Source organism: Vicia villosa, linkage group LG7 (assembly GCF_029867415.1).
Source record: "Vicia villosa cultivar HV-30 ecotype Madison, WI linkage group LG7, Vvil1.0, whole genome shotgun sequence".
NCBI classification, from domain to species: domain Eukaryota; kingdom Viridiplantae; phylum Streptophyta; class Magnoliopsida; order Fabales; family Fabaceae; genus Vicia; species Vicia villosa.
The window spans coordinates 37867507-37881854 of NC_081186.1; the positions used below are offsets into that span (position 1 = coordinate 37867507).

At 35.8% G+C, this 14348-nt stretch overlaps 2 protein-coding genes across 2 annotated transcripts; both read right to left on the reverse strand.

The window, feature by feature from the left end:
- Window positions 1–6369: 6369 nt before the first annotated feature.
- LOC131617115 (protein PHYTOCHROME KINASE SUBSTRATE 1-like) lies at window positions 6370–8081 on the reverse strand. Its single transcript, XM_058888488.1, has one exon. The coding sequence runs from the start codon at window positions 7832–7834 to the stop codon at window positions 6431–6433; it is 1404 nt and encodes a 467-aa protein (XP_058744471.1). The 5' UTR covers window positions 7835–8081; the 3' UTR covers window positions 6370–6430.
- A 1783-nt stretch (window positions 8082–9864) lies between these two features.
- On the reverse strand, window positions 9865–13899 carry LOC131620449 (probable methyltransferase PMT2). The gene is made up of 7 exons (XM_058891528.1): window positions 13592–13899; window positions 12329–12980; window positions 11789–11999; window positions 11208–11502; window positions 10683–11054; window positions 10525–10602; window positions 9865–10439 (listed from the first exon to the last, which is right to left on the reverse strand). The coding sequence occupies exons 2-7, from the start codon at window positions 12971–12973 to the stop codon at window positions 10208–10210; spliced, it is 1833 nt and encodes a 610-aa protein (XP_058747511.1). The 5' UTR covers window positions 12974–12980; window positions 13592–13899; the 3' UTR covers window positions 9865–10207.
- Window positions 13900–14348: the final 449 nt, after the last annotated feature.

A 14348-nucleotide genomic window follows, 5' to 3' on the forward strand; every position in this document is an offset into this window, starting at 1 on the left:
TGCTTTCATCCAGAGACACCATGTCCAAACGACTACTGAAGTCGCAGATGAAGAACATATTGCATTTCTGGCACTCTGGCTTTCGAGATGCGTTTTTTGTTCTAGATCTCTCCAAGTGGCAAAGAGGTACCTTTGTATGGCTAACCAGATAAATGCTGGCAAGAAATTAAATTTAAGCCAGTTAATTTTAGGGTTCCTTTATGAAAATATTGTCGAAGCAACAAATCTCGTCAAAGAATACAAATCAGGATCTCTTCTCTTCGTTGGACCCTTCTGGTTACTACAGCTATGGCTCAATGCTACTTTCGAAGCTTATCTCCCACGTAAAGGTGTTGTGGACAAAGAAGATATGGCAATCCGAAATCGAACAGTCGAAGGGACTAGATTAGCCCACCTAACTCCCAAAGAAGAACCAGGAAAGCTTCAGGAGACTTTTCGAGCGTACATGATGGTGTTTGCTAAACGTTATCAGTTTAGTCCTTCTATGGCTCCATTTGTGAAAAGAGAAGTAGCTCCTGAATGGTTCACACGAGAATTCCCAGCAACTTCTCCAGATCAACAAGCTGAAACCATGGTTATCTGGGAGGCTTTTCTGACGCCTAAGCTGCTGTACCATCGATTACGATCTCCCAAGAGTCATTGTTGTCTCCTTTGTTACCAACCAAATCTTGTATCAAGACAATTTAGATTGGTTCAACTTAAACCAAAATGCCTGTATGAAAAGAGAAACCATATGTGTCTGCACACTATGCACTTATCTGAAGAAGACTATGACTCTAAAATCTCCAAATATGTCGGCATCATGACCCTCTCTCCTATTTCCTTCGAGCCTGCTTTCTATTCTACCATAGATTTCCATCAATAGTGGACAGAGTATTATACCAAGCAAATTTTCGATGCTGAAAGTCTTTCGCAAGAACTAACTGAAGCTTTTGCTGATGTGCAGGCGAACTTCAAAAAAGGTACTTCGACTCATATTAAAGAAATTCAAGCCTTTCAAAAATTCTTTGAAACTATCTATAGGCCTGATGACCTTAGTCGGACCGTTCGTGAAGCTGCGGTCACTTTGCGTGAAAATTTTTCCACTAAACTAGATAAGCTGAAATTGCCCACGTATGTTCGACCTGAACAACGTTATGAAGTGGCTTTCAAACTCTATCCTCCAAAATTCCCTCCACTACCTAGTGCTGATTTTGGTGTGGCTTTAAGTCCTCCTTTTCCAGACTGGTTTGTGTGTGGGAATGTCCCCAAAATCCTTTGCAAACAATCCAAAAAACGTGTTGAACGAGTGGTTCCGACTAAGCATACCTTGGATAATTTCAAGGGACATCTTCATATAAGTCTTGAGCATGTTCGTGTTTTGATTCCAATACCTGAAGGTTGGGACCTTGATAATCCTTCTATTAACATTCTTTCCTTACCTATATACTGACTTTTATTCTGTTCACAGCTGTAGGTCGAAAGAAAGTAATTAAGGAGGCGGCTGCACAAAAGGATGTTGAAGCTCCAAGAAGCAACAAAGCAAGTGGGAGTGATTCTGTCACCACTAGCAAGAAACCAACGGTATATATATCCTCATATTTTAACTTGTGCGCTTATTCTGAACATTATACACTTTTCTCAATATGAATATTCTTAGAGTTCGAAACCTCCACCAACTCCAAAGCGAAAATCTTCGAACATCAGTGCTTCAGATGACGAAGACAAATCTCCTCCTCGTACCAGACAAGCTGTGAAGAAAAGACAAAAGGCCACCATTTCTTCAGCTAAAGAAAAGGGCTCTGGGACTTCAAAGCTTACTTCGTCAAGTGATAAAGTATCCTCTGATGAACTACCTTTGAAAACCACTGGTAATGTCCCAGTTGTCGAAAGTCATAATTCAAGCCCCGATAATATCCCTCTCAAGGTATCAAATCTTGGACTTTAATACTCCATTGTGCTTAAACTTCTATGTTAAGCTTATAGTTTACCTTGCATCTGTAGGATGATGCAGGCACAGCTACTTCTGATTTCAAAGCTTCAATTCTCAATCTTGATCTTGATAATCCCCAAGGTAAGCCTTTATATGCTTTAAATCTATCAATAAATTTTCGTAGCTTTTATCTTAATATATCTTGCTTTTTGTAACAGGTGTTCCTCGACAAAAATCTCCTAGCCTTTCCTTAGTTCTCAAAGAAAATGAACCCAGCACCCAAGCTGCTTCTTCTGAGCACACTGAAGATACTCATTCGAATGATGAATCTCCCGTTATCAATCAAGGCGAGGATATGGAGGATCCTCCTCAACATTCTAATACTGGAGACGTATCTGAGCACTCCATCAGAAATGAGGATACCAACTCTGGGGATAAAGCTATGGATGAAGTTTCTAGTTTACCAAAATCAGGTCATATTGAAACTTCAGCCTTTGGTACTATTGTTGCTTCTGCGACTACTTCAACCAAAACTTTTTCTGAACTTACTCCAGCCAAATTAGAGCAACTTAAAACCACTGATCCTGTAAATTTCCTCAAGGCTATGATGAATGCCAAAAATGTTTCACCCACCATGATTGAGCCTTCTTCGAACATCTTGATGGAAAGTGATACAGGAAATGATGTTCCAAAACTTCTTCGCTAGATAAACAACCGCTAGTCCTCCAAACTATAAATATAGACTTTGGTTACTCGCATGATCGACTAGATTGATCCTAGGATATGGTCTAATAGTTGTCTCTTGAGATAATTTGATTCATGTTTGTTGGTCTTTTGCGTCGAAACTCGATTATAGTATGAACATATAAGTAACTTGTGAAATAAACTAACATAGAATGCGCACAACTGAAACATAAACTGGTTATAAATGTAAGAAAAAGACTTTGACGAAATGATAAAGGAATATAACTTTCAGAAACGTAAAGTACAAGAATGTAAAATGCAATAATTGTAAAGTGCAGAAATGTAAAGATTAATCGAAGAACATAAAGAGACTTAAACTACAAGAAAGACTAAGCGAAAAAGTAAAGGAAATGTGAGTGATTTGTACAAAATGAACACCCTGGATCCTGATACTAAGACCCTTATTTATACTAATTCGACCCTAACGGTCTTACACTAACGAAACGCCACGTTGCTCACATGCATACGCTTCGAATCCCTGGGGCGCCATCTGTCCTTGTTCGGTTATACAGAACGTTTCGAAATTCAAATCCTTCCGCCTGAATTCTCTTTTGATACGTGGCAACGTGATCTTTAACGAGAATGCCACGAAATACGCCAAGCTTCAGTACTCTTTGTATTTCGAGAAAACGCTTAAGTCTCAAAGACAATTTATCTCGATTCAGCTTCGATTTCAATCATCTTCATCTTAAATAACATCCTCGGACATGGCCATCAGAAGCCATTTTTTCTTCGAACTCCAACTCTTCAAGAAACATTTTCTTTAATTGAAATCTCCAGCTAACAGACACCCTGAGACATCATCCTTTCATCTTCCATTTGGGGATATGACTATCACATTGGATGATGTCTCCTCTTTATTTCATATTCTAATTGCTGGTACATTCTTCATGGATCCCCATATTAACTAAGGGACAGCGCTGGCACAAATTGTAGAGGATCTAGAGGTTGATGAGGGTAAGGTGCTCGAGGAGTTTGCCTTTAACAGAGGCTTGCACCTTCGGATGTGTTGGCTGAGGGACATGTACGAGGAGCTTGTGGTGGCGGACACTTGTCTGCAAAATTTTGGTTTTGTTCAAGGCATCCCTTATCCAGTACCTAAGGCTCTTGCTGATGGGATTGACAAATGGTTTCAGAGTTACATCATCACATTTTCCCGTGAGATTAGAGCTAGCGCAGTTTCGGTACAACATCTTTCACAGTGCGAGGATGGTTACTTAGAGTGGTATCGTAGTATATCACACACTCGCCTCATACCACCGACTACAGGGTCTTCTGATGTTCCGGGGCCTTTTGGTGCTAGGGTTTCTGATGCTAAGGTACAAGCTGACGGCGTGCGAGCACCGCCACCTCCACCTCCCGTCGGGGACCAGGATAGCTAGGATAGCCGACATAGCCTGTGGGAGCTTTGTAGGTGTATTATATTTTGTTTGTATTATATGTATATTTTGTGACACCGACTTGCTATCACCGTACTTATTTATTGCATAATATTTTTGGGGATTACATGATTCATTGATGAACACAACATAAACAGTACAACAAATATAAATTTAAAAACACCAAACATGGAAACCTAGGTACTACCAGATGATTCTAGACGTTTCAACATCTTCATTATGTCATCGAAGGATCTTGTTATTTGTGCATCCAACTCGATCAGACATTTAGTTATCTTGTGGGGAAATGATTTCCACATGGCCTTGACATCTTCGTCGGTCTTCAACTTAATCATGTTGTATTTCACCCTTCCATTACTATCAATCCAATCTTCGCGAAACTCAATCTTTTTCACAGCTCTATTATCGGTATCATGTACCAACTCATTCAGTCTGTCTGTCAAGTTGGTGAGGGATGCAACGTCATATGGAAACTTGAATTCAACAGGAGGGTTGTTTCCGTTGAAATATACTTCTACCTTAATCCGAAATTCAGGAAGAGACATTTTTTTAGATGTCTTTCTCTATAACATATGCCCCTATTTATACAAATCAAGATTGATTCTAGACCATACAAATTTGTTGGTGCAATCAGAACCTTCCAAATATGTCGGAAAAATCATGTTCGTTGAAAAAATCCAAATGAGAAAACTACCGAAAATTTTAGTACAACCGGAATTTTCAACAATTTGAAATTTCTAGTAGTTTATAAATACCGGAAATTTTAAAAACACTGCCAAAAATTTCAACTACCAAAAATTTCGTTTGAAATTATCGTTCACTTCACACAAGGGCATTTTTGAAATAATTCAATATGGGGGATACGAGGTATAATTTAGAGGGTAGCAAGTTAAATTCTCCAAATAAAACATAAACATTGGGCTGGATAATAATAATTAAAAGCCCAATAAAAACTCCTGTAATACGTATTAAATTCTAATACATGGTCTTTATCTCAAAAAAAAAAAAAAAAAACTAAAAAATTAGGAAAAAGGTATAGACTATTTTATATTATAGATATTTATTTAATGACAAACACAAAATGATATTCTTACACCTCCTCAATTATATGCATTATCTCTGATATTATAAATAACAAATGTACTTAGATTTAAAAAAAAAAACACACATTAGTTAGACTACTAATTCCTTTTAGACCGACATAAAATTAATTGAAAGATGTCAAAATAATTTTTAAATTATTTTTTAAAAATAATTAAATATAAGACCATTATAAAATATAATAATATTAAGAATAAATGTCTTTAATTTGACACTTTCAATATTACTAATTAACTAAAAAATTTAAATAAATAAAAAAACAACATGAGTTATATCTAATAACAATAACTTATCCTTAATAACAGATATAAAACACTTGGTTAACACCTCTTCAATTACATAGAATATTCATAATACCTACAAATAACAAAGTTATTTTAAACTTTAATAAATACAGCCACACAAATCTCACAAAAGATTAATGGGAAGGAATATGAAAAAAAATTATTAAAAAAAATTATTTTAATAAAACTAAAAATTACTCCAATTAAATTGTTACAATGTAAAAAGTAACTAAAAATAATCAAATTAAACATCTCTATATATAATATTAGAAATTATAATAGTATAGTAAAAAACTAATTAAAAAATTAAAAACAACCGTACCACTTATTTCGTTATTGTGTAGAGGTTAAGTTTTGAATCAATGAAAATGAATCAGAAATTCAACTTATCAAAGTTATCTAATGGATAAGAATCTTCTTCATTTCTTAAAAAAAAAATGGAAGGCTTCATTAATATAGTTTTATTTATATAAAAAATAAATGTGAAATGTCATAGAAATATGTTTATTTATCTACAAAACTATAATAAAAAAAAAAACATAGAGTGAGAAAAAATGGAGAAGATTCTGAATATCTAATACCCGTAACAAACAACAATCCCAAAGAAAAGGTGATTATTAACTAAATGGACCACCATATTTAAGAGGTGGTTTGGAATTTAATGCATGCAAAAACATTCCATGGTGATAATATTTTGGTGTCACTATAGTTAGTTGTATATCACTGTAACGACATTCTATCCTTTTGAGGATTCAACATTTTCTATTGGACAACTGTGTCATCCATAATCCCATCATTACTACTTAGGATGTTAACTTCACTAGTATTTCTTAATTGCTGTCTTTGTAAGATTCAAAACACATTTTCAAATATCCATCAAAAAGAATAAAAGCATAACTATATATTAGAACCAAGTTCCAAAATAATATAGTTCACAACATAATTAAATAGAATAATTGAATATTTGTGACACATATCAAACAGACATTCTAGTTGAATAGTAATTTTGAAGCATGTGGTGAGTTAGAGGCCTGCAATGCTTGTTGTCCATGCCTTGTTTTTGCATAAGACTTTGTCTCTCCTGGAAACCTTGCAACCTGAGGACTAGTATTGTTTTTGTTTCTGTTACTAATGTTTGGACTTAAACTTTGTTTCCCATATGTTATGAAAGCATCACCAGCAACTCTCACAGCTTTGTGGCTCTTGCATCCCAACAAGATACCCGGACGCCGCCTCGGTACTTCCCTGGTGATCTTTATTGGACTCCTTACTGTGAACTCAGACATTTGATCTTCACAATCTGACATAACTGCTGCACTAGCAGTAACCACACTCCATTCTATGCTCGCCTCACTCGGCGCGTAACAAGTCGGGCTAACGCAACTTGAAGCCGCATCTGATGTCTGTCTAGTGAGAAAATTGTTGGAGGATTTTCCTTTGAGACTCTCAATCTCAAACAAATCAGAACTTGCATCGCTTCCAGCATCATCATCATCGTCGTCATAGTTTGCATCAACAATTTCTTCCATTTTGGAAGGAAATATAAACCTTTTATCAATGCTTAAGGAACTTCTCTTGTTATTGATCAATATTGGATTTGGTGATCCAAATACTTCAAGTGATTTTCTTGGTGTCTTTTCTTCATCTAATGGAATTTGCATTTTGACAAGCTGATTTCTTGAGTTAGAAGCAACACTATTCTTTTCACTGTTTGATCCTACACTTAAATTCTTTTGCTTTTGAAAGAAAACATCTTTATTGTTGAAATGTTCTGAACTAGGCTTTCTTATTTTAACTGAAAGATCATCATCTAGACCAAGATTGAATACTTTTCTCGGTGTCGTTTTTCCATGAACTGCACCATAATTAGAAGTTTTGTTATTAAAACTGATTTCACCTGCATGATCACTGATATCAACAGAATTCTTATCAGCACAATAGCATTTGAGACCAAGACTTGATAGAACACTCTTAGCATGCACCTTATCTTTGCTATTCCTCACAGAATCTCTCTTTAAGAGTGGATTTTGGCTGTTCAATGTTGATACAGAACTAATACTCGAAGTCCCATACTCAACTTGGTACTTTCTAGTTTTAGTATCCGTTGTTTCATCCCTATGATCAGGAAGGTACTTTGTAGCAGCTCTTGGAGATTCAACTACTTTTCTGTTGAAGTATTTTTCAGCTCCAAATACTCCAATTTCTCCACTCTCTTCTGTCTTTTCCACTTGATGAAGAGGAGAGTTTCTGCTACTAATAAAGGGGTTAGTTTTTTGGCTTGATTCACCAATTCTTTCAATAAATTTCCCTTCATTGGTGTTCAAATATGGAGAGAAAATACTATCATGAAGGTTTTTGTTATTATTGTTGTTTTCAGAGGGGAAACTGAACATAGTTGATAGAAATTTTGTTGAGAGTACAAAACAAAAAGAGAAAATGAGGCAATAGAAGTTATTTGAAGAAAGGTAAATAATAGAAAAACAAGGATAAGGAACAGAATATTAAAATAGAAAAGAATAGAAAGACACTCCAACACTTATGGAAGTAAAAGAATTAATATAAAGCTTGAAAAGAAAAGTAATCATATGTATTGACAAGGCTAAAGGTGGAGAGAAGAAAGGAAATTGGGCAAGAGAGAATGTAAAGTGAAGGGTGAATGGATGAGTATTAAGGGGTGGCACTATATGTAGGCAAGTGGAGTATGCAAGTGTTAAGTAGGTAGGGCCATGACAGTTGATCATAGTTTTCAGGTGGATTTAATACTGATAAAACTAATTTTTTATTAATTATTATTTGTCTTCCTAATAACATGATTTAGAATATATTTAGGGAGCAATATGGATAATGAGCTGGTGAAACTGTGAAAGTTAAACTAAAACACCGTTGAAGAATATTGAACAATTAGCATTACATTGATAGAAACAAGAATTACACAAATATATTGCTAAGCTATTAACTACTTATAGCAATTATAATTAGTTAGATTTAGTAACTAATTTCTAACAACCTCTTAACTATCTAACATAAAGTAGTTATATTAGTTACAACATAGCTCCACTTGATAGTTTTATCCATAGTGAAGTTAACTTGCCGGTGAAGTAACTTCACTAATTTTTACTGGTGAAGTAACTTCACTAATTTTTACTATCTTCTGATGTTTAACATTCTCCCTCAAGATGGAATAGATATCAGTCATTCCTAACTTGTTTTGAAGATTATTGAAGGGTCCTATGTGCAAAGACTTCGTCATTATGTCTTCTACTTGTTCCTTCGATGCAACTGGAAGAAAGTGAATTGTTTCTGCCTATACCTTGTCTCTAACTACATGGAAGACAATCTCTATATGTTTAGTTCTCTCATGGAAGACAGGATTTGCAATTATGTGGAGTCCTGATTTGTTATCACAATTGAAGAAGAGTGCTCTATGTGAAAATCTTTCAGCAAATACAAGATTCATTGCCTTTCACATGTTGCTTGGGCCAAAGCTCTATACTCAGCTTCAGAGGATGACCTAGATACCATTGCTTGTTTCTTGCTCTTCCAACTAATCAATGATTTCCCAAGAAAGAAACAAAATCCTGGTGTAAATCTCCTTGTGTTAGGGCGTGCTTCCCAATCTGAGTCAGAAAAACCCTAGAGTTTAGCATGTGCTCATCTGCTTCCCAATCTGAGTCAGAAAAACCCTTGAGTTTAGCATGTGCTCGTCTGTTGGTGAACTAAGAAATTGACTGAGTTTACTTACAGTATAAGAAATATATGGTCTTTAGTGAGTTAGATATAAGAGTCTTCCAATCAATCTCATATATGCAGTAAAATTAGATAGTGGTGCACCAGATTCTTTGTGCAACTACAAGTGAGGTTGCATAGAACTGTTGCAGGGTTTGCTCCACTCAATCCCGTGTCTTTTAAGAGGTCAAGAACATACTTGCTTTGGCACAAAGCAGTTCCTTCTTTGATCTTCTCACTTCAAAACCAAGAAAGTATTTAAGTTTTCCTAGATCTTTGATGCTAAATTTGTCATTTAAGAGGGTCTTAATAGAAGTAATCTTATCAATGTGAGTCCCCCTTAAGACCAAATCATCTAGATATACAAGGATCATTGTAAAGGTTGCACCCAGTGAATCAAAGTTTCAATAAGTTTGATATTACATTGCCTGATAGCCTGTTTGAGACCATATAGGGAGGGAGGGACCTTTGAAATTTGCACACCATATCAAGCTGAGGTAAAACAAGACCAGAAGAAGCCTTCATATATACTTCTTCATTGAGGTCACCATGCAAGAAAGTTATGTTTACATCTGAGTTGAAATAATGGCCAGTCTTGAGCAGCTGCAATGGCCATGAAAATTTTGACATCTGGACCAAAGGAATCTCAGTTGTTTTTAAAATCTAAAACATACTTATGAAAACTTCTAAAACATAATTCAACAAATGGGCTCATAATCACCAATACAATTAACAAATGGATTGGCTACAACTTCAAATCCATAAATATAATTACTTTTGGTACAAAGCAAAACAATTAATAATTTAAATTAAGAAAGAAACTATTAAGGCACAGAGAGGAGGGTTTCTATTCTTGAATGTAACATTCTAAACTGTAAATTAATTCAACAACAAAATTGACTTGGACATAGCTCTATGGACCCCTCTCTCTACCACAGTTGTGATGATGAACCAAACCATATGAACTCTGTGACTATTTTATATAGAAAGGTCGTAGCTTCTTGAGGGTTGAACTGTAATTTGAACTTCTTTTTCAGTGATCATTGTGTTGATGTTGAGTTTCCATCAGTAACCCAATATTGTTTGACAGCAATTAGTACTTTCTCAGGAACAAGAGGACCATCTTCATGATCAACCAATTTAAAACTCCATCTCATTCCCGCGATTAATTTCTTTACCTTGATTAATACATCGACTTCGTCGCGGATTATGACAGCGCCTTCTGGTCGTAAAATCCTGTCCATCTCGAGAAGAATGTCTTCCGTATTGCATCTGCATCCAATTACATCGCACACACGCGTGAGGCACAAGATAGAACAGAACTAAAATAAATAATTTGAAATGTTTAAACACTTACTTATCCTGGTAGAGACTAAAGAGGCCATTGGCGTGAATGAGATCGTATGTCCTTGGATACGTGGAAAAGGCTTCACACCTGGATCGAAAAGGATCAAATAGTTAAAGATCGAAATCTGGCGTGAATAAAATAGGATCGAATAGTAAGAAAAACCATACCAATCATGATAGATGCCAATCAGTCCTCGCTCAAATACTACACCGAGAGTACTTTTCTCGGCTATAGTTGGCACAACATTCATGACCCATGACTTCGCTGAATGAATAGCTGCGGCAAAACTACCCAAACCAGCATTCATATCCATAATGTTGCGATATCTACCAGAATCCAAGAGTGAGTTGATTTTCTTGTATGCGTTGACATGTTTTTTCCACGTTTTGTTATCGTCCTGGTATGTCTCGGAAGAAACTCCGGGAATAGAGCCACTAGAAACTCTAGGAGGGATTGCATATAGCCTGTTTGGAAATGGTTTAAGATTTCCGCCAGAAGCTTTAGGAGTTGGAGTAACGCAGGCCTCCATTTTCTTATACCTATAGCCACAGAACAAAGCCATTCCGAGTCAGTACACCTCCATTTCGTAAGAAGTTAAACATTAAACATTGCTCATATTAATAGGATTTCCATCATCGATAGAGACAATATCAATATGATACAATACAACAGAAGAGGGAGAGGGTGCATACCAGACATCATTAGGATCAGAGGATTCACAAAATTCAACACTGGAGTCATCTTGTCTGCTACGGCATGATTCAGAGTCGGTCATCTTTTGCCATATGGCAGTTTCAGCCTTCTCCGACTTCTTCTCCCAGCAAAGTTTCTTAGCAACCTCTTCAATCATTCTTTGTTCTTCCTCAAGTTCCTCCTTTGGTCTCTGCCATGGTTTGTAGTTTACTTTCCAGTTGATTGGAGGACCAGAAAGAACCCAATAACCACCGGGTCTTAGAACTCTATCAACTTCCATCATGTAAATTCCACCTGCAAATGAAAAGCCATTTATTATCATCTCAAGTAGTGAATGGTTTGTAAATAAGAAGATAGTGTTTAGTTTAACTTGAGAGTGTGTTTCTCTCAAGGTCTCAGGTTCGAATCCCGCTAAGTGCTAACGATCCCTATGTTAGGCCAGTCCATACAGAGCTTTGCTCTGGTTTTGAATGGGCCCCAACTAGTGGAAGGTGGGATTGATCCCCTTGGATTAGTCAGTCGTAAGGCCGAATACCAAGTTTTCAAAAAAAAGTGTTTAGTTTAACCGTGATTTTCTTACCATTTGCTCCCCATGGAATCAAACAGCGAGAGCAATGAGCCATATCGAAAGCCCTTGATGGATATGGCAACTTAATGGTTCCAAGAACACCAATAACAGCAGGTACACCTCTTTCAAGAGCAAATTGTACTTGTGCTTCGTGAGAGTCCCTCGGTGCAAACGACATCGCAACAACATTTCTGCTCCACAGATATGCACCCCAACTTGCAACCTGATGCAAGAATACATACACAGCTTAAAACCCTGTTTGGACAAATAGCTTAATGAAGCACTTATCATACAAGTGCTTATGTATAAGCTATTTCTAAGACAAAAGATAAAATAAAGTCAATTTTTTTTATATAAGCTACAGCTACAAGTTGTTTTCTTAAGCTATCCAAAAGAATTTAGAGAAATATGCTGAAAACAACTTTTGAATACATCGTAAGTTTTTCATGACAGACTCACAAGTGTTTATATCAGGAAATAAGAACAAATAAGTCAATCCAAACAGACCCTAATACCAAAAATATATCAGAAATTTGAGAAAAATAAACATACCCCACAACCGGTATCTAGCGCGGTCCTCACTGTCCCATCATCAATCGGTATAACAGAAGCAAGTTGATCGATATATTTATCAGCACCTTGAGGAAATTGGGTTCCACCGCCAGGGAATCTAAACACATTTCCCTCGTACTGGATCCAATTCTGAATAGCCTTCTCAACTGTGAGACTCTTGTACGGTGCATTCGCATACGGAACATAATCCCTACTCTTAGGCCACGGAAAAGGCGTTACATACCCTTTCGGTGCCGGGATCATACAATGTAACTTCTCTTCCTCCGGAGGGCAATGTCTCTCTCTATAGTTCATGTTCTCTCTCGGAAACGTCATAGCACGCCGTTGGTCTTGACACGGAGTGTAATCAGTATAACGAGCCGCACACGGTTTAAAAACCTTAGTCTTCGAATCAGACTCATCGATCTGACCAACTTCTCCAGCATGGTGTGAATCGAAACTTAAATTCGGAACTACGTCACATTCTGCATTATTCTTGGTAATCTCTAATGCTATGCTATCTCCTTTTCCAAAACCACTTCTCTGCCAAGCTCCCAATATATAAAAGAAACAACACAGACCAACTACTATAAAGATCTGCACAGAGCTTCTAGTCCTATTATCAGCCGCACTTGGTTTCGCCATCTAGAACCTAAAAAAAAAAAACAAATCCTTTTAAAAACACGAAAGTTACGAAATCGAATCCACTCAAGATTCAATTTCTAATATTATGATCCAAAACATCTACTCAAGATCTAGCACCAAAATTTCAAGTCAAATCAAATCAAACATAGTTTCTTCACATCTTCAAAATGAATCAAGCTAACTACTAAGCTAATATGATACACATAAACAACTTATCCAACTATGGATCACAAGATCACTTTCCATATTTGTCATAATCATAACTAATGTCACTTTCACTTTCAATCACAGCAACCAAACAAAAATTACGCTATTAAAAGAAAAGTGTAAAGCTAACTTCAGATCTACATAACAGTGTTCTTAGTTCTATTATTGATCCAACAACAAAAAATGCCAAATTTAAAGAAAACAAAAAGATATGAACTAGCCCAATAAGTGAATTTCAAAAATAACCAAATTAAGAGTAATAAATGAATACCCTTTAAAGCTAAACAAAAGAATTAACCATAAAAACTGAACCTTTGATCCCAAAAATAAAGTTGAGAAAATTTAGATGATGGATCGAAAATTGAGAGATCTGAGATTTGAATAATGAGAGAAAGAGAAAGAAGAAAAAACCTGAGTTATTATATAGTGAGGAACCAAAGAATGATGATTTTCATATATGTATGTATGTATGTATGAATGAGAGTGAGATGAGAAATAGCAATAAAACGCGTTAGCTTGAGTTATATAGAAGTAAGAAAGAAAGGAAAAAGGAAAAGTGATGATATTATTATAAAGAAAAAGGTACGAGTGTGTGTTGTTGTTGTGATGGTGGCGGTGCTGGAAATTCTTTGAGACTGTTGTTTGATTTTACTAGTTTTCAATTTTAACAGTGATGGGTAGATTAGATGATTGGTTGGTAGGTGAATTGAATTTAGGATTGGACAAACATGTAGATCGTGTACACACGTTGTTTGTCACTCCTAGTATTTGTTATTCCTTAAGTGAGATTCTAGGTTTTGTTAATTTAAGATACCCTAACTAGGTATGTTTTTTTTCTTTGACTTAGTATCCTAAGTAAGGTGTGTTTAGGCTTTCATTTTTTGTTTTTCATTGACTTGGTAGCCTAAGGTGTTTTTTTTAGGCTTTCATTTTTTGAAAATCTAGTATTTTGCTAGCAATTTTTCATCAGGTCATCTAATAGGTAGATTATGACCTATTTTAAAATTTTTAAGAGCTTTTATTAATGTGGGCATTAATAAAGGAATTATTATCCTACTCTACTAGGTAAAAAAGCACACTAAAGAAATCATAAAATGCTCTTTTCTAAAGAAATTATAAAATGTATTTTTAACGCAGCATTTTCTCACCAACACATGTTCTAATATGA

Coding starts and splice junctions, on each gene's coding strand:
- LOC131617115 (XM_058888488.1), bottom strand. CDS start 7,834: ATGTTCAGTTTCCCCTCTGAAAACAACAATAATAACAAAAACCTTCAT.
- LOC131620449 (XM_058891528.1), bottom strand. CDS start 12,973: ATGGCGAAACCAAGTGCGGCTGATAATAGGACTAGAAGCTCTGTGCAG. Junction 10,603..10,682: donor ATTGGCATCTATCATGATTG/GTATGGTTTTTC, acceptor TTTTCGATCCAG/GTGTGAAGCCTTTTCCACGT. Junction 10,440..10,524: donor TTTAGTCTCTACCAGGATAA/GTAAGTGTTTAA, acceptor AATTGGATGCAG/ATGCAATACGGAAGACATTC.